The sequence below is a fragment of the Paramisgurnus dabryanus genome, chromosome 11 (assembly GCF_030506205.2).
Source record: "Paramisgurnus dabryanus chromosome 11, PD_genome_1.1, whole genome shotgun sequence".
Lineage (NCBI taxonomy): Eukaryota > Metazoa > Chordata > Actinopteri > Cypriniformes > Cobitidae > Paramisgurnus > Paramisgurnus dabryanus.
In genome coordinates this window covers 10,630,598-10,652,369 of record NC_133347.1, presented here as the reverse complement: position 1 = coordinate 10,652,369, position 21,772 = coordinate 10,630,598, and the positions used below count along the sequence as shown (strand labels likewise).

At 36.8% G+C, this 21,772-nt stretch overlaps 3 protein-coding genes across 6 annotated transcripts in view; 2 read left to right on the top strand and 1 right to left on the bottom strand.

Moving 5' to 3' along the window:
- The window catches only part of tnni3k (TNNI3 interacting kinase), a 97,300-nt gene that overhangs the window by 71,339 nt on the left and 4,189 nt on the right, over window positions 1-21,772 (top strand). Inside the window, exons 1-25 of one of the 4 annotated variants that reach the window (XM_065246694.2) lie at window positions 4,842-4,899; window positions 7,645-7,738; window positions 7,847-7,956; window positions 8,186-8,294; window positions 10,833-10,918; window positions 11,281-11,378; window positions 11,593-11,703; window positions 11,823-11,921; window positions 11,995-12,133; window positions 12,437-12,581; window positions 14,458-14,562; window positions 14,699-14,793; window positions 14,953-15,102; window positions 16,583-16,669; window positions 16,811-16,867; window positions 17,278-17,370; window positions 17,467-17,524; window positions 17,599-17,793; window positions 18,140-18,244; window positions 18,389-18,441; window positions 20,103-20,155; window positions 20,421-20,553; window positions 20,671-20,780; window positions 21,448-21,507; window positions 21,598-21,767. In XM_065246694.2, coding sequence (XP_065102766.1) covers window positions 7,917-7,956; window positions 8,186-8,294; window positions 10,833-10,918; window positions 11,281-11,378; window positions 11,593-11,703; window positions 11,823-11,921; window positions 11,995-12,133; window positions 12,437-12,581; window positions 14,458-14,562; window positions 14,699-14,793; window positions 14,953-15,102; window positions 16,583-16,669; window positions 16,811-16,867; window positions 17,278-17,370; window positions 17,467-17,524; window positions 17,599-17,793; window positions 18,140-18,244; window positions 18,389-18,441; window positions 20,103-20,155; window positions 20,421-20,553; window positions 20,671-20,780; window positions 21,448-21,507; window positions 21,598-21,767 — 2,351 coding nt within the window. In that variant the 5' untranslated portion in view covers window positions 4,842-4,899; window positions 7,645-7,738; window positions 7,847-7,916. Of the gene's footprint in view, window positions 1-4,806; window positions 4,900-7,644; window positions 7,753-7,846; window positions 7,957-8,185; window positions 8,295-10,832; window positions 10,919-11,280; window positions 11,379-11,592; window positions 11,704-11,822; window positions 11,922-11,994; window positions 12,134-12,436; window positions 12,582-14,457; window positions 14,563-14,698; window positions 14,794-14,952; window positions 15,103-16,582; window positions 16,670-16,810; window positions 16,868-17,277; window positions 17,371-17,466; window positions 17,525-17,598; window positions 17,794-18,139; window positions 18,245-18,388; window positions 18,442-20,102; window positions 20,156-20,420; window positions 20,554-20,670; window positions 20,781-21,447; window positions 21,508-21,597; window positions 21,768-21,772 lie in introns of those variants that run through there. The other 3 variants (XM_065246692.2, XM_073816211.1, XM_065246695.2) reach the window with 3 other exon arrangements.
- lrriq3 (leucine-rich repeats and IQ motif containing 3) lies at window positions 624-3,358 on the bottom strand. The gene is made up of 6 exons (XM_065248006.2): window positions 3,086-3,358; window positions 2,691-3,011; window positions 2,471-2,601; window positions 2,220-2,361; window positions 1,372-1,489; window positions 624-1,300 (listed from the first exon to the last, which is right to left on the bottom strand). The coding sequence occupies exons 1-6, from the start codon at window positions 3,356-3,358 to the stop codon at window positions 660-662; spliced, it is 1,626 nt and encodes a 541-aa protein (XP_065104078.1). The 3' UTR covers window positions 624-659.
- On the top strand, window positions 3,883-6,813 carry fpgt (fucose-1-phosphate guanylyltransferase). Its single transcript, XM_065246700.1, has 4 exons — window positions 3,883-4,160; window positions 4,433-4,600; window positions 4,807-4,899; window positions 5,191-6,813. Exons 1-4 carry the CDS (start codon window positions 4,088-4,090, stop codon window positions 6,573-6,575), a joined length of 1,719 nt encoding a protein of 572 aa, XP_065102772.1. The 5' UTR covers window positions 3,883-4,087; the 3' UTR covers window positions 6,576-6,813.

Here is a 21,772-nt window from a genome sequence, read left to right as displayed (position 1 = left end):
GTAAGTGCGTCTGAATGTGTATATCTAATCCAACCAATGGTGAGGCTTAACGACAAAGACAGGGTGACGCGGGAGCCAGGAAGTATATCGCTATCTGAAATATTGCCAAAGATGGTGTTACAGGGACACAGGAAGTATGGCAAAGGAAACGCAGCGTCTCGTTCCCTTCTCAGGGAACAAGAGTAACATACATAACCCGAGACGTTTTCATTTGTCAAACACAACTTTACAAAAAAACATTTTGGTATGAATCAACATTAGCATACATAAGATATAAGCATTAAAAGCGAAAACAGTTTAGCACGTGTGATTAAAAAGTCTAGAATATTTATGATATTATCCCACACTACACAGGGAATAATATGGATTTTTTCCCCCAGAAAACTTCTTGCATAAAATAGATTCAAGCTCTTTCAAAGACCTGTATCTATATATGTATATTTTCAAAAACTTTCCAGGGCCTTACATTTTTTTCCCAGATTCACAATCTTTCAAGGATCCGTGATTACCCTGGATGTAAGAAGAAAAGATGCCAGTGTACATAACACAATGTTTGCAGATATCACACGTCTTTCCACTATCAGAGGTACCACAAGCATACTTTATTCGACAACTAGTAAACATTAAATTCAAATTTTATGTTGTTTAACATGACCCATTCATGCTGCATGATCATGCTTTTCTTGTTGGTGTCCATGTTTCTGTGTGTTGTATCTAAAAACGACCCTGGCTAGTGAGTTATGTTGTCTGCTGAAGCTGTAAACCATCTCCTGCTCTCGTACCTTCCGCCTCTTGTCTTCCATGAACTGTGCGTGTTTGTGGCGTGCCTGTTGGATGTCCTCGTCTCTCTTTGCTCTCTGTAGACTGAGAGTTTTGTCCATGTCCACTTGGTCACTCTTCTGGCGAAGGCATGCCTCTGTCCTGCGAGCCTCCATGAAATCATCTCGCCGGCCCTTGGCAACCTCACGGTCAAATTGCTGCTCGGTTACATTCTCCGCCAGGTGCCTCTGCATCTCGGCCCTCTCACGCGCTATGCGGGCTTTATCAATGACTCTGAAAGGGGTAAAGCTGATGGTGCCATGGCAGTGACCAATCAGATGTTTCACTGAAGTAATTGCAGGTGAGTGAGGCTGTGGACCAGGCCTCTGGGTGTGAAGATGTCTGATGGTGTCACGGATCTCCTGTGCCATGGCATTACGGGATGTTAATGTGTTACTCGTTGGCACAGTCTGGTGGACCTTCATTCCCAAAACACAAAATGCTGCTTCCTTAATGTCTTCATTACCAGTCACTTTGGCATCTAAATTAGAGTAAATCAAATAAGTCTTTCATAATTTATCATTAGTTAACTTAAAGCAATATTTATTGTACCTTGGTTAGATGTGTTTAGTTCTGATTTCAGGCTTGTACGGTTTTGAGAGGTGATGTATGGTGAATTTGTGTCCTTTTGGCTGTCAGATGGTTTAGCATTTGTAGCCTCAAATGAAACCTGCATAAAAGTGACTAATGCATGAGTTGTAGTTTAATTTAAATACCAAATGTATAATTTTTTAATACTTTAATATTACCTCCGGGTAACCAGCTTGCATCAGTTTATTTAAGTCCACATTAAGTCTTTTAATATGTACATCTGTCTTCTCCTAATGTGATAAACATTACATCAAAACCAATAAAAAAATGCAGTGCATTAAAGAAATGTTTTTAAAAACTTGTAAAACCAAAACTGTGTCACCAACTCAAATCTTTAGTCAGATTAAAGGTCTAGCCTGAATTCTTGTATATAAATTGTCAAGCAATTATAAAAGATTAAAAATATCATTATTTAGCAGACCTCATGTGGTTTGAACCCCATTTTGTTGTTCTTCATAGCCCAAACGCAGAGTTTTATTAAAAATTGCTTTTGGAAAACATTTGGAAGTTTTTTGTTTAGTATGGGAGTGAATGGTGATCACCCCAATCACCATGCACTCCCATAGTAACCCGAAAACCCTTTGAGCTTCAAACCCAAAAGTGTTAAATAAATAACTATTGATTTTTATTTTAAAGTGTCCTGAAAAAAATTACTCCTGCAGTTGAATCTGCATTTGGGTTCGGAAGAACAAAAAAAGACAATGCATGTTCAAAATATATACATTTTTGGGAGAAATATCCCTTTAAGTGTAACTATCTCAAATAGTCTCTATATATGTACTAGCTCATTTTATCGTTTTAATACATACCAACACACAATGATTATTATTGTCCTCTTCCATGATTTCCTGAGATTGTGGCAATACCTGCTCTTTTTCTGCATTCACAGGTGGAGTGGAAATGAATGACTTCTCTGGCCATGTCCGCTTCTTTCTACCACAAAGACTGATTCTAGACATTTAACAAATATGTAATATTCATGTATTATAATTAGTAAACAAATGGAGAACAATTGTGCAAAGTAAATGTAAAAATATAAAAATTATTGCAACATATTTACCCAAGGTGCTTTCTAATTAAATAGCCTCGAATCCAGCGCTGTATAATAAGTGTAGGGCAACAAAAGGCCTGAATCCTGTTGATCTCTGCAATTAATTTATACGCAGCTTTTAACTCTGTCTCAAATGAATCCTGGTTTTGGAGAAAACATTAAATTATACTAAAGTTTGCACATAAACACAAAATAACCATACACACCAAAGAAAATAATGAGCACCAACCGGCTTTGATGAATACAGATTGACAAGAAAGTGTTGTTTCATTGCTTTAAATTGAAAGGAAAGGGACCAGTTTTGAATAATTTCTTCATCAGAGATAACATAGTTGTCCAGGGCCTTCAGTGACCATATGTTGTTTACCACGCAGTGCCTGTAGTTCTTCTTTAAACTGAGCGGCGTATCAAAGAGAGTTAATGCTGTCAGGTTTAAACAGCCAGACAAGCCATTAATATCATCCCAGGTTGCCATGTTGTTGTCGTGAAGATACAGAAGTTGCAAATCTTTCAGTTGACTCCAACATGAAGCATCAGGGAGATGAATAATCTAAACAGAAATATGCTTATAAGTGTGTTTTTACCTTAATGCAAGTTAAAAGGTAATGAATGGAAATTAAATACCTGATTTCCTTTAAGATCTAATTTAACCAGGTGTGTGCATGCCATCACAGCTTCAATCCTGGTCAGGAAGTTGTCAGCCAAGATGCAAATTCTCAGTGATCTGCAACATCCGATCTGATCCAGATTCTTCAAAAGCAAGCGGCTAAGTTTGACCATCACAACATCATGAAGATACATGACTTTCTCATCCTTTGATTTCCAGTAGCCATGATCCAGAATCAGAGACTGAGAACAGCGCACTAAATAGGTCCAGTAAGCTTTTAGGGAATCCATCACACTTTGTAAAAACACTTTGTAAAAAAAAAATTGTTTCACATCATTTGTTGCCATTATAGTAAATATTCTTTCAATTTTTGTTTCACAAAATAATATTTGAAAAACCCTACAAACTGCTTTAAAAGAAGTTCTTACCACGCGTGCCTGGCTCTCGTTGCCTCCTGTAAAAGTGCAATATAAAAGTTGCTATGACAACACTTTTCTAAATACAAGAAGCTTCTCTGAGAATTTTCTTACAGTTTTATAAAATGCACATTTATTTAAATACGGGAGGTTGAATAATAGTTTTCGATGAATGCAGTTAATATAGTAATTTTGGTTTAAGACAGAAAATGCGTGTTCCATGCGTTACTGCGCAGATCAATCGCCATATGACATCAAAGTACCGCGAGAGTGATTAAAAACCGTGCTTTTGAATCGCTCTCGCGGTCTTTTAATGCATGAAATATGCTGCTAAGTCTGCGCAGAACACGACAAAAAAGATCCTATGAAGTCTGTTGGTCACATGACCTAACCCGGAACTTCACATGTACATAAAGTTAGCTGAGATGTTTTATATCTGACTAACGATTTGAATGACTTTTCAAAATATTTTAATTAAGTGATATGAGCAAACTTTTTTATGTCATTATATCATTTAATAGTTAAAAATATAACCACGTCAAAATAGGTGTTGGCTTTAATGATTTAGATCGCTAGAGGTTTGACTGGTTGGACTTGCTCACCATGGCAGACCGCGGAAATGTCCATCTGCAGAAGTCCACAAAGGAAAAACTCGACAAATTCAATAAAATCAGAGGTACATTTCCCATTGAATCTTCATGTAGGTGCATGCTGTGACTTTACTGAAATAATTACCACGTTTAGTAGAGTATTATGGAAAATAATACTTTGGCAAGTTGACCTTACACAGGTTCAAAAACAATGGCACATGGAAAGAACAAAACATTGAATCACTACAGCAATTTTGTGATACATTAAATAAGTGCAAAATTGATAGTATTTTCTAAAATATATCTTGTGTTATAAAGATACTGTTGTATAATAATATCTCAGAGTTTTTCTCCACAGGTAAAGCAGTTCAGTCTGGTGAATTCTGGGATCTTGTGGTCATTACTGCAGTAGATGATGACCAGAAATCTGCATATGAAACTCAGATTGCTGAGAAGCTGGAGAGGAAAGAACTTCCCCTAGCCATCAATTACCATGTGTTTGCAGATCCTCAAGGATGCAAGATAGGTAAGATTTGTGTACTTGTTCCTCAGCTGGTAGAAAATTGTGTTAACAGCCAAAGGTCGTGCGTTTGATCTCACCTGCTGATAAAATGTATTATTTGTAATGCACTGTAAGTCCCTTTGGATAAAAGCATTTGACAAATGCATGAATATAAAACCCTTGTTCAATCACTTGTTCAGCGAATATATATAACTCATCTGTTCACACAGGTAACGGAGGATCCACGTTATATTCACTTCAGCGCCTTAATGATAAATATGGCAAGACTCTGTCAGGATTTAAAGTTATTCTCATACATGCAGGTACTGTATATGTTAATATAGTTACTATTTATCTGTACAGAATAAGATTTTTTGTAGTCTTGTATAACTTAGTGGCTCAGAGTATTGCATTAGCTGCACAAAAGGTCATGGGTTCCACCCAGGAAACACACTGATAAAAAATGTGTACCTTGTAATGCACTGTAAGTCACTTTGGATAAGTTGTTTTTGTGTGATAAAACGGATGAATACAAAAAAATGAGTTGTAATGAATGCAAAGCAAGTATTTCAGATGCAAAATAGTTATCTGTCATTTCAATGTCATATATGCAGGAGGATTCAGTCAGCGTTTGCCCAATGCCAGCGCCCTGGGTAAAATATTCACTGCCCTGCCCTTGGGCAACCCTTTATATCAAATGCTAGAGCTCAAACTTGCTATTTATGTGGATTTCCCTTCACACATGAAGCCGGGGGTACTGGTAACCTGTGCGGATGACATTGAGCTCTACAGCGTTCCTGATCAAGAGGACATCGTGTTCGATAAGTCGGGTTTTACAGCCTTAGCACATCCCTCACCTCTGTCCATCGGAACCACACATGGAGTTTTTGTTCTAGAACCAACAGAAGAACCCAAAATCTGTGACATGGAATACAGAACTTGCTCTCAATTTCTGCACAAGCCAAGCATCGAGAAGATGCACAAATTTAAAGCCGTCTGCAAGAGAGATGGACAGGAGTTAGTTTACACCGACAGCACCTACTATGTTGATTATGGGACTGCAAAGACCCTGCTGACCTTGTTAAGTGAAATCGTCCCTCTGATGTGTGAAATCGATGCCTATGGGGATTTCCTTCAAGCCCTTGGACGATTAGCTACCGTGGATTATACCGAAAACATAGCTAATGTCACAAAGAAGGAAAACAGCCTCGTTGAGGTCCGCAAAAAGATTTTTCATTGTCTCAAAGGCACAGAGCTTAATGTTATTCTGCTAAACAACTCCAAGTTTTATCACCTCGGCACCACTGAGGAATATTTGTTCCACTTCACTTCTGATCCGTGTCTCCGAACGGAACTCGGCCTTCTCTCTTCTGCCTTTAGTAACTGCTCCACATCAGAGTCGTTGGAGAAAACTAGACATTGTGTAATGCACAGCGTTCTACATCCAAGTGTGACGGTATCTCCAGGAAGTGTTGTGGAATACTCCAGGCTTGATGATGAGGTTAAAGTTGGTACCAGATGTATCATCAGCAGCTGCTGGATCAGCTCGGGTCTCTCTGTGCCGAGTGACACATTCCTGCATTCTCTCTCTGTCAACTTGAATGGGAAAATGGGCTTTGTGACTCTGGTTTTTGGTGTTGAAGATGATCTGAAGAAAAATGTGGCCAGCCCTGCTGATATGAAGGCACTGAGCTTGTTTAAGGTCAGTCTGGAGGACTGTGTTGGACTCTGGGGGTGGTCTCCAGAGAATGTCAGGTTCTCCGGAGACAGATCTGCATGTAGTTTGTGGAACGCCTGTATTTACCCAGTGTGTTCAGATCTGAAGGATTCTCTCATGATGTCGCTGGAGATGGTGAATGCCCTTGATGGTGGTTCCAAATTTACTTTACCCAATAGTACCATACTCACTTCTCTGCAGGAATCTTTGCAAAACAAGAACTTGGAGGAGATGCTGAAATTTAGAAAAGTGCTTTATGAAGACATTCTCAGGGAGTCATGATGTAAATTTATTGACTTTACGATAATGCATCAATGGATGCTGACAAATTTGCAGTTTTGCAATTTTGTTGTGCTTGCACAAAGACAATAGGGCGATTCTCATGAAATCCAGATTTAGAAGGTGTCCAGCATCAGAATTTTTAAAAAGCCCTTTTTTGCACATAGAAGATTAAGGTCTGAACTTACTATAACCATTATTTTTAGAGGATTTAAAAAATATTTCCTATAGAATTATTAAATTTTTTTTTTAGATTATCATGATCAAAAATGATTATTACCGCAACATGATATAACATTAAATATATGCATTTACAAACTCGTGTTTCGGTAATGAGAACTAAAAAGTTGTCTAGGTACTATGACAAACAAAATTTCAACTTTTATCTGGAGAGTAAAAATAAGAACTGCTTACCTGGTAGCCATCTTGAGTGTCACAGTCAATTATGTCCCTTCCAACAATAAAAAAAAAAAAGTTAGTTCCTTGCGGAGGATGAGAAAATTAGTCTTCAACACATTTATATTTTCTTATTATTGTCTCTACATTTACCAGTGATCACCAGATACCACATGTTTCTTTACTGTAAATGTTTATAGTATAATAAAGCTTTTTATTTTTTATATGTTGTAATTATAAATATTTTCATGTCAAAGAACCCAAATCCAGTCATGGACACGTTGCGGTAATGAAAATTTTCACCTTAAATGGAAAAAACAACAAAATTGGTTTGTATGATGTCATTTGAAATCATGTGCAAAATAGTACATGAAGATATGTTTGTAACTGTATGCTTCTTATTTCGATAGCATTTACTTTTTTATCAAATGTTTCATGACACCTCATAAGTCTAATTTCGCGAGAATCACCCAATAGAGTTCCATTCTTTTTAATTTTTATCCAATGAAATGTCAATTCAATTCACAATAGTCTTTCATAAACTGTATATCTAATCTATGTAAATGTAATAAATAATAACATTTTAAATATGAGTGAGACTTTATTTTGTCATAATGTAAATGTAGGCATATGGAATGTATTTCCTTTGCCAAACACTATCCTCTATTTTTGTCAGTTCCAAGGTCACAGTCAGGCAAAAAAAGCAAACATGGATGACTTTCGTCTGCCTGTTGTCTGAATAGAGAAACCAGACGCTTCTTTACTCTATAGTGGGTACAGATAGGTCAGCTTTCATTGTTGTCACACATTCCAAACACAGGCAGATGTATTTTTAGAAGAGAGTCTTGATCCTTTATATCTTCCCGATTGTGTCGCAGAGTTGTGTTACAGCTGCATGACGCTTTCCCTCAAACTAACCGAATACAAAACTTCAGGTCAACCCGTTCGATGGGGAATTATAAATCAAGACCCACTCAGACATGTACAGGTAAACATTAGCTTTTTTGATTTCTTCTGTTAATAATATTCATGTCTATGTTGATAGGTAATTAAATGTAAAAAGTTATTTTAGTCTTTTTCAATCCTTGCTGAAATTTTTAATGATAGTGGATGATGCTTGTTCAGAACTGCATGTCATATTTGGTTTCACAGTGTGTGTTAGATGTTTAGTGTTGTGGTCATGACTCATGAATGAATGTTTATTTGATGTACTGTAGATGAATGGAAAAAGAAGGTAAGTGAGTCATACGCTGTTATAATTGAGCGACTGGAGGAGGATTTGAGGCTGAAAGAGGAGGAGTTTAAAGATCTCAAGTACGCTTTCAGGTGAGACGGTTTGAAACGTTCAACTTGGGCTCCTTCCTTTATAATGCACTAAAATAATTTAGTCTGAGGATAAAGGCTCAGACACCCATGATAAAAACTGTCCCTGTATCCCAATTTGCTCACTGTCTGTCATATGCAAAATTAGAATTACTATGACGTCCAAATCATAGTATCCTGAAAGTACTCAGTTGTTGCTATAAGAGATGCAGCAATAGCCAAAATCTTGCTGGATGAGCGCTGTATTTATTCTAACCCTATATTTCAGGGGATTTAGGCCGTAGCTGCATCCCATCTAGCCAAAATACCCACATGTTCTGCACACTCTAATGACTGATATTACCCACAATGCATTGTGAAAGAGAGGAGTTTAGTGACACTGCTATGAATAAAGGCAGCGTCCAAAAGCTCTAAAATGCTGCCTTTGGAGACAGAATTCCAAGGCAGGACGGCATCGAGGCACATTCGAATTCAATCTTTGGTTTACTTTAAGCTTGTTTGACTTCATGCGGCGCTGCAAGAACCGACAACCGGATGACGTCAGAGTATCGCGAGAACGATTCAAGAAATCATACAAAGTGTAATTTCGTGTCGCGACACTTTGACGTTATCCGTCTGTCAGTTCTAGCGGCGCATGAAGTTGAACAAGACTTTTCTGTCTACAGAGATAACTTCACCATCTTGTCCTACAATTTTGTGCGTGGGAATTGTGATTGGTCGAGTTTGAAAAAATAAAATGGCAGCCAAGAAAGTGGCTGGATCATAAATTTAGTGTAAATAAAGTTTTATTTTCACTTTTTACACCTTTTGATTGCATTTCTAGCGAGAGATTAGCATCGCAGTTTTTAAATATGCGATACACTGCCTATGAAGTCTGTCCGAATGTGTTTCCCAGAGCTGCCGAAGTCTTTGCCTCGAGGCAGCAAGTAAGCTGCCTAAGCTTTCGGACGACGCAGCCAGAGTGCTGCAGGGATTATGTATTTTGTATGTTAACCTGGAAGTTAGCGGGACGATGGTTCCCTCGCAAAAAAGCACATTCATTTATCACATAGAGTTTTGGATTATTGCAAAAATAAGCTGTATGTTTAACAAAAGTTTGTGACACTTACACGATTTTCCCAACAAGTTAGTCTAGATAGACACAAACTTTATGAATTTTAAGTCAATATTCAGCTTTTTATATTTCTAGTAAATGCATTACACTTTAAAATTCATAAAAATTTTATTCATTTGTGAAGGTTATCTTATTGGACAAAACATGTAGTCCTAAGTGACTTTAACTTTTGTTAAACAGAGCTTATTTTTTGCAATCATCTAAAAGTCTATGGGAAAAATGTCCCGCTAACTTCTGGGTAGCCCATACGCCAAAATTTTTATTTTAAAATATATTTTTAAAAATATACAAAAATGGCCAAAACATATATTTGCTGAAATATATTTTGGAATATGTTTACAAAAATAAAATTTTCACCTATATATTTTTTGGCCTTTTTTGTATATTGTGAAATATATTTTAAAAGTAAATACATTTTAAAGTCCTCCATATATTTCAATCCAAGGAAATATATTCATGTTGCATTGGAAGTAAAGCTTTGTATATGTCACGAACCTGTTTTAAAGAGTTTTTTAAAATGTTCAAATTAAATATATTTCCAACTTCAAAAATATACTTTATAAAATGACTTTGTATTAAGCATATATTTAACTTATATTTAGGCAAAATACATTTTGCCATTTTGGATGTAAAATTAGAAATGTATTTGCTTGCCCTTAGTTTAAAATATATGTTGATATAAGAAAGTTAAAACTAAATATATTTCCAAATTCAAAAATATATTCAATTGAGCATTACATTCTACAAAATGTATTACTATTAAAATATATTTTTGGCCAGAGAAATTTATTTTTTGCCATATGGGTGGCCTACAAAAATACATCCCTGCAGCACTATAAGAGATGTTTCACTGAATTAATAAATTATATGAAATAGGCGCGATTTCCCAGACAGGGTTTAGATTAATCCAGGCCAAGCCCTAGTTATTTAAAGACATTTAAGTAGTTTTTACAAACAAACATTACAAAAAACAATACTAGTTTGCATCTTAAGACAAAACATTGGCACTGAATTATGTTAAGATTAGAACAAGGTGTTTTCAAATTTAGGCAGCTCAAACATGCATTTTAGTCTTAGACTAGGATAAACCCTGTTCAGGAAACTGCCCCATAGTAAACATTACTATAACATCAGAAATAATGATTGGAAGAGGTTTAAATGCAAGTTTCATGTGCAAGTACTTCATTATGTTTAATTGTAAATAATCACAATGTGTATCTACGCATTAACACTCATTTCCATTACGCGTTAGTATGTCCCAATATGCTGTACTGAAATGCATATGCTTTTCCATGACAAAAATGTACACTTAGGGCATAATATAAACCGACTGGGACGCATTGATTTGATCATATAGAGTGAATGTGATGTGAGGTTGATTCAATAATCTAAGCATCAAAATATCTTTGTGTTTTTAAATGCTACAGCTCAGAGGAGGCGTTTAGTAAAGTGAATCTGAATTACCGCACAGAAGGTGGTCTGTCCCTACTGCATCTCTGCTGTATGTGTGGAGGTAAAGACAAAACATGTTAAAATCTTTAAACGTTCTGCTGTGATTTATGTAGACCTCAGTCAGTGCAAATAGTGCAATTCTGGCTTTTTTCCCAAATATTTGGGAGTTTGTAGCCATAATGTTCATTTCTGGGTCTTAGTAAAATGCATATTAATAAAAGTACTATACAAATGTGTGTTGATCAATGTTGGTGGTTTCTGTTCGTTGCCGCTCTTAAAACTGTAGCTTTAAACACTGTGCCACTTTTTGTAATATATTTTTTAGATATAGTATGTGTCTGTTAAGCTGCCATTCACACCCCACTTGATGCATTATATTTAACTGTCATTGTACTCTTATAACATTTGTGTTTCTGGTACCAGGGAATAAAGCTCACATTAGGACCCTTATGTTGAAAGGCCTGCGTCCATCCAGGCTCACCAGAAATGGATTCACCGCATTGCATCTGGCTGCATACAAGGCCAGTAAAAGCTTCATTTGGGATGGTTTATTTAAAGGAAAAATCCCAAATGTTTTGTGGTGGGAATGTTAACCATGCTAAAAAGACAATAGTGACATTTGAAAAAATGCTGTTGTCTGAGACACATAACAAAACTTTAATATTAAGGAAATCTGCCATCTGTCTGTGAACTTTAGAAATATCTACATTTCTGTTGTGTTTTTCTGTCATGTAGGATAATGCTGAAGTGGTCACTGCGCTTTTGCATGGTGGTGCAGATATCCAGCAGGTGGGGTATGGAGCCCTCACTGCCTTGCATATAGCAACTGTGGCTGCTCATCTTGAGGTGGGTGATGATGGTGAATCTGAAAGTAAACGGCAAAAACAGAAATCCTGAGTGCTTTAACAAGACTTATGGTAATTGTATGTTTTACTTAATTTGGATTTTGTCTGCTTTTTCCCAAGGCTGTTGACATTCTCTTGCAACACGGGGCCTACGTCAACGTCCAAGACGCAGTGTTCTTTACCCCCCTACATATTGCAGCTTACTTCGGTCATGAGCAGGTCAGTGTTTGTATAATAAATATCTCTGATCTATGTGTTGGTTTAATCATAATGTGCTTTAACTGTGGCACAGGTGTGCAAGCTGCTGATGAAGTTTGGGGCTGATGGGAATGTGTGTGGAGAGGTGGGCGATCGGCCGCTTCACTTGGCTGCAGCTAAGGGCTTTTTAGCAATTGTGAAACTGCTGATGGACGACGGGAGCAAAACTGATGGTGAGTGCTTGCCAGTGAATCAAATGTCTACACAGTTTTATATATATTTTACTATATGTGACCCAGTCTGTGAAAACCCAGCTACATAAAAACATCCTACATAATGTAAAGAGTGTTCTGTGAAAAATAACCTTGATATTTTTAGTATTGACTGAGCATGTTTGAAACTTTGATGCTCCTAATCTTATAAATAGATTTTATTGCTCACATGTAGCTACTATATTATGGTCTGATGATTTTATTTTAAAACGCATTCATAAACAGTTATGACAATTATGTTAAATAAATCCTTGATTCCTATAGTCAATGCTCAAGACAATGAGGACCACGTTCCCCTTCATTTCTGCGCTCGATTTGGACACGAAGAGGTCGTCCGTTTCCTGCTGCAGGGCAATTTTGGTGTACAGCCGCACTGTGTCAACATCTACGGTGATACACCCCTCCACCTGTGAGTTTACCTACGAAGTGATTCCTACACAACACAAGGTGGCAGTTGAACTCAACAAACCATACAAATTAAAGAAATAAGTTAACTTTTTTGAATTCAGTCATCATTTTTCACGTTCATATTGATCGAAAGCTATATAACAAGTCACTGGTCTTCAACACAATGAATAATGGTGTTCATGGTCCCCATTCATTTTCATTGTATGCTATATGAACATCTGTTAAATATGTTTTTGAGGTTCCATTAACGAACGACAATAGGGTTGACATAAAAATAGGGTTAAATCAAAATGGTAAAGGGTCACTCCACTTTTTTGAAAATATGCCAATTTTCCAGCTCTTCTATAGTTTAACATTTGACTTTGACCATTTTGGAATCCATTCAGCTGAACTCCGGTTCTGGCGCTACCACTTTTAGCATAGCTTAGCATAATCCATTGAATCTGATTAGACCATTAGCATTGCACTCAAAAATAACCAAAGGGTTTGGATATTTTTCCTTTTTAAAACTTGACTCTTCTGTAGTTACATCATGTACTAAGGCCGACGGAAAATTAAAAGTTGGGATTTTCTACGCAGATATGGCTAGGAACTATACTCTCATTCTGGCGTAATAATCAAGGACTTTGCTGCCGTAACATTGCTGCAGGAGGCGCAATGATATTACGCACTGACCGAAAATATTTTATTATAACTACTTTACTTTTAACTATTTTCAGGCAGTGCGTAATATCATTGCATTACAATGTAACTACAGAAGAGTAAAGTTTTAAATAGGAAAAATATCGAAACTCTTTGGTTTTTGTGTAGCGGAATGCCAATGGTCTAATCGGATTCAATGGATTATGCTAAGCTATGGTAAAAGTGGTACCGCCAGACCCGGTGATCAGCTGAATGGATTCCAAAAAGGTAAAAATAAAATGTTTTGCTATTATTGCATAATATACATATTATAATAATTATTATTAAATGTTTATAAATCATTATTATCATTATTATTATACAAATATGTATTATTATCCATGAGTAAACTCATGATTAATCGCAAATTAATCGCACATTTTTATCTGTTCTAAATTTACCTAAATGTAACACTTTTCAAGTTTTTAATGCTCTAATCAGCATGAATCTGGATAATATATATGCTTTATGCAAATGTATGTCTACAACAGCCTGTTTACATTTTCAACAGAACCATCAGACATAGTTTTATATATGATTTTCCCTTTAGAAGACCTTGTTCTTTCTCCATTTCTGTTTGCTGCTGCATCATTTTGTCGAACTTTATCTCTCTTAATAATTATTTTAACATCCATAAAATCCTGCAGTCTATTTTCTATCATTTCTGAATGCTTTAAAAACGAAACTAAAAAGTGAAAGAAGACGCATCTTTGCTTTATATGGATTTGGGACGGTAGCCTACACCTTACAGAAAACGTACAGATAAAGATCATTTTAGATGTTTAATGACCATTTAGAGCATTGGATTTGCTAGACGAGAGCTTAATGTTCTTATTTTTATGAAAAGCTCCGTCTCATCTAGACAGCGCGGGTCACTTGCTGCGTCTCAGTTCATCCAGCTGTGGGTCAAACAGAAATTGCGTGATGCGTTAATCGCGCGTTAATAAAATTAGTGCCGTTAAAATGAATTTGCGTTAACGCGTTATTAACGCGTTTTATTTTGACAGCCGTAATATATATATATATATATATATATATATATATATATATATATATATATATATATATATATATATATATATATCAAATGTTTAACTCTAGGGGAGCTGGAAAATGAGCATATTTTCAAAAAGTGGAATGTCCTTTTAATTTTTAGATACTTTTCCCTAAAAGTCTTCCTGTATTTTTCTCATCAGAGCCTGCTACAATGGAAAGTTTGAAGTGGTTAAAGAGATTATTCAGTTGTCCGGCACAGACAGTCTGTCTAAGGAGAACATCTTCAGTGAGACAGCTTTTCATAGGTGAGCTTTCAACAGATCACCTCAGAAAGTTGTTGTGCTTCAGCGGGCATTTTTTTTAAAGATCTTATATTACACCTCTATAATACCATATGGTCCTATATCTGGATTGACTTGAATGCCCAAATGTCTTTTCTAGTGCCTGCACCTATGGTAGGAACCTAGAAATGGTCAAGTATCTCCTCAGTCAGAATGCCTTAAGCATCAACCATCAGGGTCGAGATGGACACACAGGTAGAGTAACATGACAGCATTCATCTCATTTTCTGCACACTACTACCTGCTGTAAAATCATCAATTTATAACTTGAAGATTCAATATTTAGTTTAACACAGGTTGATGCGTACAGTACAGTATTGAGTCTGGTTGACCTTATGACCTTTGAAATGTAAGGTCTACATAGTGCGTGTTTCCACGGACACATCCGACTGGTCCAGTTTCTTCTGGACAATGGAGCAGATATGAACCTAGTGGCTTGTGATCCAAGCCGTTCCAGTGGGGAAAAGGATGAACAGACGTGCTTAATGTGGGCCTATGAGAAAGGTTTGATGTGTTCTGATTTGAGGTGTTCTTTCTTTCTTTCTTTTTTCTTTCTTTTTCTGTGTGTCTGTTTCTTTGTTTGTTTGTCTGTCTTTCAGTCAGTCAGTCTATCAATCTGTTTATCTGTCTTTCTTACTATCTTTTTTGTCTGTCTTTCTCTTTCTGACTGTATGTCTGATTGTTTGTTTGTTTGTTTGTTTGTCTGTCTGTCTATCAATCTCTTTATTTGTCTTTATTGTCTGTCTGTGTGTCTGTCTGTCTGCTTTCTTTCTTTCTTTTTTCCTTCCTTCTTTATCTGTCTTTGTTTGTCTTTCTGTCTGTTTGTTTGTTTGTCTGTCTGTCAATTTATCTGTCTGTCTGTCTGTCTGTCTGTCTGTCTGTATTCCTGTCTTTTTTTCTTTCCGTCTTTCTTTCTTTTTCCTTGTTTCTTTGTTTGTCTGTCTTTCTCTTTCTGACTGTATGTCTGATTGTTTGTTTGTCTGTCTATCAATCTCTTTATCTCTCTTTCTTCTCTCTGTCTGTCTGTCTGTCTGTCTGCTTTCTTTCTTTTTTCCTTCCTTCTTTATCTGTCTTTGTTTGTCTGTCTGTCTGTCTGTTTGTTTGTTTGTTTGTCTGTCTGTCAATTTATCCTTTCTTTCTTTCTTTCTTTCTTTCTTTCTTTCTTTCTTTCTTTCTTTCTTTCTTTTTTAATCTATTTCTGTGTTTCTTTTTTCTTTCTTTCTTTCTTTCTCTATCTTTATCTGTCTATCTATCTGTCTGTCTGTCTGTCTCTTTTTATTTTTTCCTTCTTTTTTTCTTTCTTTATTTGTCTGTCTTTTTGTCTGTTTTTCTGTCTGTATGTCTTTCTTTCCTTTTTCTTTTTATGTAATTTTGTCTGTTTTTCTGTCTGTCTGTCTGTCTGTCTGTATTCCTGTCTTTCTTTTTTCTTTCCGTCTTTCTTTCTTTTTCCTTTTTTCCCTACCTATCTGTCTTTTTCAATCTGTCTTTTGGTCTTTCCTTTTTTTCTTTTTATGTAATTTTGTCTGTTTTTCTGTCTGTCTATCTGTCTGTATTCCTGTCTTTTTTTCTTTCCGACTTTCTTTCTTTTTCCTTTCTTTTTCCTACTGTTTTTCCTCTATCTGTCTTTTGTTCTGTTTATCTGTTCGTCTTTCAATATTCCTTTCTTTCTTTCTTTCTTTTCTCTATCATATCTGTCTGTTTGTCTCTTTTTCTTTCTTGCTTATTTCTTTCTTTCTCTATCTGTCTTTTGGTCTGTTTATCTGTCTGTATATTCCTCTTTGTCTTTCTTTCTTTCTTTCTGACTTTTTTCTATCTTATCTATCTATCTGTTTGTCTGTCTCTTTCTTTCTTGTTTTCATTTTTATTTATCTTTCTTTCTCTCTCTCTCTACCTGTCTTTTTGTCAGCTTGGTTTTCTGTCTTTCTGTCTGTCTTTTCTTTCTGTCTGTATTTCTGTCTTATCCACTTGTGTGTGCTTTTTCCAGGACATGATGCCATTGTTACTCTGCTCAAACACTACAAGAGACCACAGGACGACTCACCCTGTAATGAATATTCCCAGCCAGGAGGGGGTATGAGACAATCTCTACATTTGCTCTGGCACAGAGTAGCATTACTGTAAACGAGCTACATAAGGAAAATGATGTTGCTATTGTGAATTTGAAGTATTCAAAAAGGTAATTTTTGAATTATCGAGTTGTTGTCCGTTCCAGATGGATCTTACGTTTCCGTTCCCTCTCCTCTGGGAAAAATTAAAAGCATGGCCAAAGGTAACACACACACACACACACACACACACACACACACACACACACACACACACACACACACACACACACACACACACACACACACACACACACACAACACTTAAGAGTTGATTTACAGAATCCCTGTTGCTATGATACTCTTTTATGTCCTAAAATACAGCTTCCCACAATTGCTCAAATCCTCAGAGAGTCAATGAGTCAGAAACTGTCTGCAAACATCCTCCCACAGTTTAATTGTTTCAGTTTAAGCCTTTAGTTTTATATCTGTCACAGGCATTACAAAATAACACCATCAATCTCTCACGACTAGTGAGCAAATGTTAACATAAGCTGAATGAAAGATGGTTATAGTTTCATAAGATGTAAAGATATAAAACAAACAATGCCCTGTTGATCTTTTTTTTCCTCAGAGAAGGCAGATGTGATTTTGCTGCGGGCAAGCCTGCCATCAAATTTCCACCTCCAACTCTCTGAGCTAGAGTTTAATGAGATTATTGGTTCAGGTTTGTCAATTTAATAAAAATAAGATCTATGCCAACATGTCCTAGTTGAACCCCATACGCCTTATCAACTAAAACACTGTTTTTCTTCAAACACAGGCTCCTTTGGAAAAGTGTACAAAGGAAGATGTCGCAATAAAATAGTTGCAATTAAACGGTAGAAGATTTAGCCATTTAGTTTTACAGATTTTCCACATCATCAGTAAAAAGTTTCATCACATTTCTTTACAGGTATCGTCCAAACACGTACTGCTCAAAGTCGGACACAGATATGTTCTGTCGCGAGGTCTCCATCCTGTGTCGTCTCAACCATCCCTGTGTGATCCAGTTTGTAGGGGCGTGTCTGGACGACCCAAGCCAGTTTGCCATAGTAACGCAATACGTGTCCGGAGGATCCCTGTTCTCACTGCTCCATGAGCAGAAGAGGTGAGACCTTCCCATGATTCACGCTTTGTGTGTGTATCATGGTCCATTCCCAACATCATTATAGTCCTGGAACAACATTTCTATAAACCAATCAGATTGCAAATCAGGAATAGGTATAAATGATAGGATAAATGATAAAAAAATAACATAAGTTTCCTTGTCACCTGCAATGTGACATTGTGACTGTTTTAAGACTTATATTGATCTCACTACGCCTTTGTTTCTCTCAGTGCTTCATATTCAAGGTTTTAAGGTGACCATCATTTCATTGATCTGTTTGAATGACGGGTGTGTGCATTGATCAATGGGGGAGTAGTTTATCGCTTAATGATGTCTTAACATCCAGGATCATCGATCTGCAGTCCAAGCTCATCATTGCCATCGATGTGGCCAAGGGAATGGAGTATCTACACAATCTGACCCAACCAATCATCCACAGAGACCTCAACAGGTCATCATCCGTTCAATAAGTCATCTGTTAAAATCATCCTATTATATTAAAATCATCAGTATAGGTTCAGTCCTAATAAGATGGTGAAATATATTATTGTCAGCTCTGTTTTTAACCTCCCTTCATTCAGTGATGTCTTTACAGTCATAATATTCTGCTCTATGAGGATGGACATGCTGTGGTTGCTGATTTTGGAGGTAAGAAAGCCAAAGTAATACTTCACTAAATATTTTGCGTAAACTTCAAACTTTTACATTTATGCATTTAACAGAAGTGGCTTACATTGCATTGAAGCTACATGTGTTTACCCTGGGAATTGAACCCATGATCTTTGCATTTCTCTACAAATTGAGCTACAGGAACATGACACCAAATCCAGGTCTTCAGTCACAGCAAAAAATGGCAACACAACCATTACAATAACAGCATTTTTAATCTGTAATTTTAGAGGGATCTCTCGACAGAAATGCAATGTGATATACATAACTATCAGTGTTGGAGAAAGTTACTTTTAAAAGTAATGCATTACAATATTCAGTTACTTCCCAAAAAGTAACTAATTGCGTTACTTAGTTACTTTTCATGGAAAGTAATACTTACGTTACTTTTGCGTTACTTTTTCTTACTTGGCTGAGGCTTAATCTCTTTCAGGCCTTGTAGGTGTTTTTATGAATTAGTTGTATTCAGAAATTGCATATATCCATCGCAAAAATGTCAAGTTCTAGCCTGCAATCTCCGTTTCTGACTCAAACTGTTCCTGCTCTGGCGCGCACGCGTAAAATGCGTAATTCTAAGTAACTACATTCGGTTTAATTCAGTACATTATTATAATGTTTTTAAGATCAACTTAATTAAACTGAAAAGTAACTCGCATTACTTTTTTTTAAAAAGTGACTCAAATATTAATGTGTACAAATAGTAATGTATTACTTTATTCGTTACTTCAGAAAAGTAATATTATTACGTAATGCACGCTACTTGTAATGCGTTACCCCCAACACTAATAACTAAATTAGCAGTGGTGCATAAAGACCTTACATAAAGAACTATATTGTTTTTATTACCTTAGAATGAGACGTTTTTTCTTCATACACCGTGGGTCCCTTACATGAAAGTTGCCATTTTGCGTTGCAATGTTTTTAGAGTAGCCCTAAACGGACAAACTTATAGACGGTTTCAGCAGTAACAACATAAACAAGTGGCTTTCGTGGTCAACACAAGCAACATAAACAACATGTTGATTACCTAGAAAACCAAAACATTTGTTATTTTCGACGAGGTATTTGTTCAAGAGTTCAGTATAGCAACTAGTCAGACCATTAAAAAAACTAAAACCGGAACAGTAAAGTTCCGACCAGATGCATAATCATGTCACCGCACGTGCATCCGATGAAACCATCTATAAGAGCGTGTTTTTTTTCACTACATTGTCTCAGGCAATGTGTGTGTGGGGGCTTCCGTAGCTTCACTATGCATTTCGAAACTGTGGACTGAGCTGTTGGTTCTCACAATCTCACCACTAGATACCGCAAAAATCCACACAGTGGACCTTTAACTTTTAAATTCATTGATCATTGTTAATTAATGTTTCTGTATAATACAATAACTTTTCTTTGACTTATGTAATGTTAGCAGTGTATATATAAAAATAAGGGCAGATTAGGATTAGGCTCGCAGTTTTAAGATTTTGCGGTAGAATCCCAGGGAACACACATACTGATAAAATGTATACCTTAAATGCCTGGATAAAAGCATCTGCCATGCATAAACGTAAATGTAAAGATGGCTATTAAGTAAGTGCTATAAACTGCGTTAACATATAGAATTTAAAGTGCATCATATCTGTACTCTTCTGCAGAGTCCCGTTTCCTGTTATCTATGGATGAGGACAACATGACCAAACAACCCGGGGTACGTTTTCCATCTCCATCAATCCTGTGTGCTCTGTTAATTTGGTGCGTTAATGAACTCCTTGCGAAGGTAACGTGTTAACAACCACCTACAATCCATTCAGCGACTTGAATTCTGCCCACGTTGTGGTTTTGTCTCTCTTGTACGTCATTACGTACGTAAAGAAGGCCCCGGAGAGGATGTGTCCATGTCCACTGGGGTTAGCAAGTGTTTAGTATATCACATCGATCAGTGTTTGTCATTTTACTCTCCTGCGTCCATGCAGAATCTACGCTGGATGGCTCCAGAAGTGTTTACACAGTGTACCCGGTACACGGTGAAAGCAGACATGTTCAGCTATGCCCTGTGCCTATGGGAACTGCTCACTGGAGAGATTCCCTTCGCACATCTCAAACCAGGCAATGCACCCTCATATTTACTTCTATGATCAAGCAAAATAATGACCATCAATGTAGTTGAATTTTACACATGGTAAATATATCAATTTATAAGGTGTATGTGTTGATCGTTTGTAGCTGCGGCTGCCGCAGATATGGCCTATCATCACGTACGGCCTCCGATTGGATACTCAATCCCTAAACCCATCTCAGCGCTGCTCATGAGGAGCTGGAATGTGTGTCCAGAGGTAAGTGACCCCTGTTTAGTCTTAAAAGTTCTCAGAAAGAAGACTTCGTATTTAAATTAGAAAATAAGTCTTGGCACAGTTAATACAATAGGTTGATCAAGGGTTTTGCAAAGTTTTCATGTAGCCTAATTTGTAAAGTTTTATGTAAGCAGCGTAAAGTTCATGGGTTTATATCCCAGTGAACACTGATATACTGATAAATTGTATACCTTGAATGCAACGTAAGCCGTCTTGGATATAAACTTCAACAAGATGAACTTAATAAAATGTACAATTACTGCAACTGTTTCTTCACATTCACCACAAGAGCCAAATATCTGTACCACTGTTAAAAATGTATTTAATTACACAGAATGCCTGTTTACTGGAGCTCTTAGTCAAGTTGTGTTTCTTTTCATGTTTATAAGCAACCAGTTGCTAGACTACCACACCTCTGTACAACAAACCAGTGCAACTAGCTTTTCGATTTACTGTACAACCACCTTACGATGTTCTCAGTGCTGATCCCTCAGGTCCTTGACTGAAAGGTTGTTAAAAATGTGCCTGATTTAAAGTGCATGTTAACATATTTGCTTGTACATAAAGATGCTAACAGTATGAAAAAATATGTAATTTGGCATGACTGGAAGACCTAAACATATACTGCACATACTTTGACTCTAAACAGGAAAGACCTGAGTTTTCTGAAGTGGTGGCCAAACTGGAGGAATGCTTGTGTAATGTGGAAGTAAGTCAGATGCACTTCACCAGAAGGCAGACCTTAACATCTCTACTTCATCATTATTTATTTATTCATATTTTGTTTCCGTGTGTCCAGCTGATGTCTCCGGCCTCAAGCAATAGCAGTGGCTCTCTATCTCCCTCTTCTTCTACGGACTGCCTGGCCGCACGTGGAAGTCCCGGTCGGAGTCACGTTGCCGCTCTCCGCTCACGTTTTGAGTTGGAATACGCGCTGAATGCTCGGGCCTATGCATTTTGGAGCCAGAAGTATA

Excerpts from the sequence above, each read along its gene's own strand:
- lrriq3 (XM_065248006.2), bottom strand. The coding sequence starts at position 3,358 with ATGGATTCCCTAAAAGCTTACTGGACCTATTTAGTGCGCTGTTCTCAG. Across the intron at positions 2,362-2,470 it reads TTAATTAGAAAGCACCTTGG|AATCAGTCTTTGTGGTAGAA; the intron begins GTAAATATGTTG and ends TTAAATGTCTAG. Across the intron at positions 1,490-2,219 it reads ATAATAATCATTGTGTGTTG|GTTTCATTTGAGGCTACAAA; the intron begins GTATGTATTAAA and ends ACTTTTATGCAG.
- fpgt (XM_065246700.1), top strand. The coding sequence starts at position 4,088 with ATGGCAGACCGCGGAAATGTCCATCTGCAGAAGTCCACAAAGGAAAAA. Across the intron at positions 4,161-4,432 it reads CAAATTCAATAAAATCAGAG|GTAAAGCAGTTCAGTCTGGT; the intron begins GTACATTTCCCA and ends TTTTCTCCACAG. Across the intron at positions 4,601-4,806 it reads TCCTCAAGGATGCAAGATAG|GTAACGGAGGATCCACGTTA; the intron begins GTAAGATTTGTG and ends CTGTTCACACAG.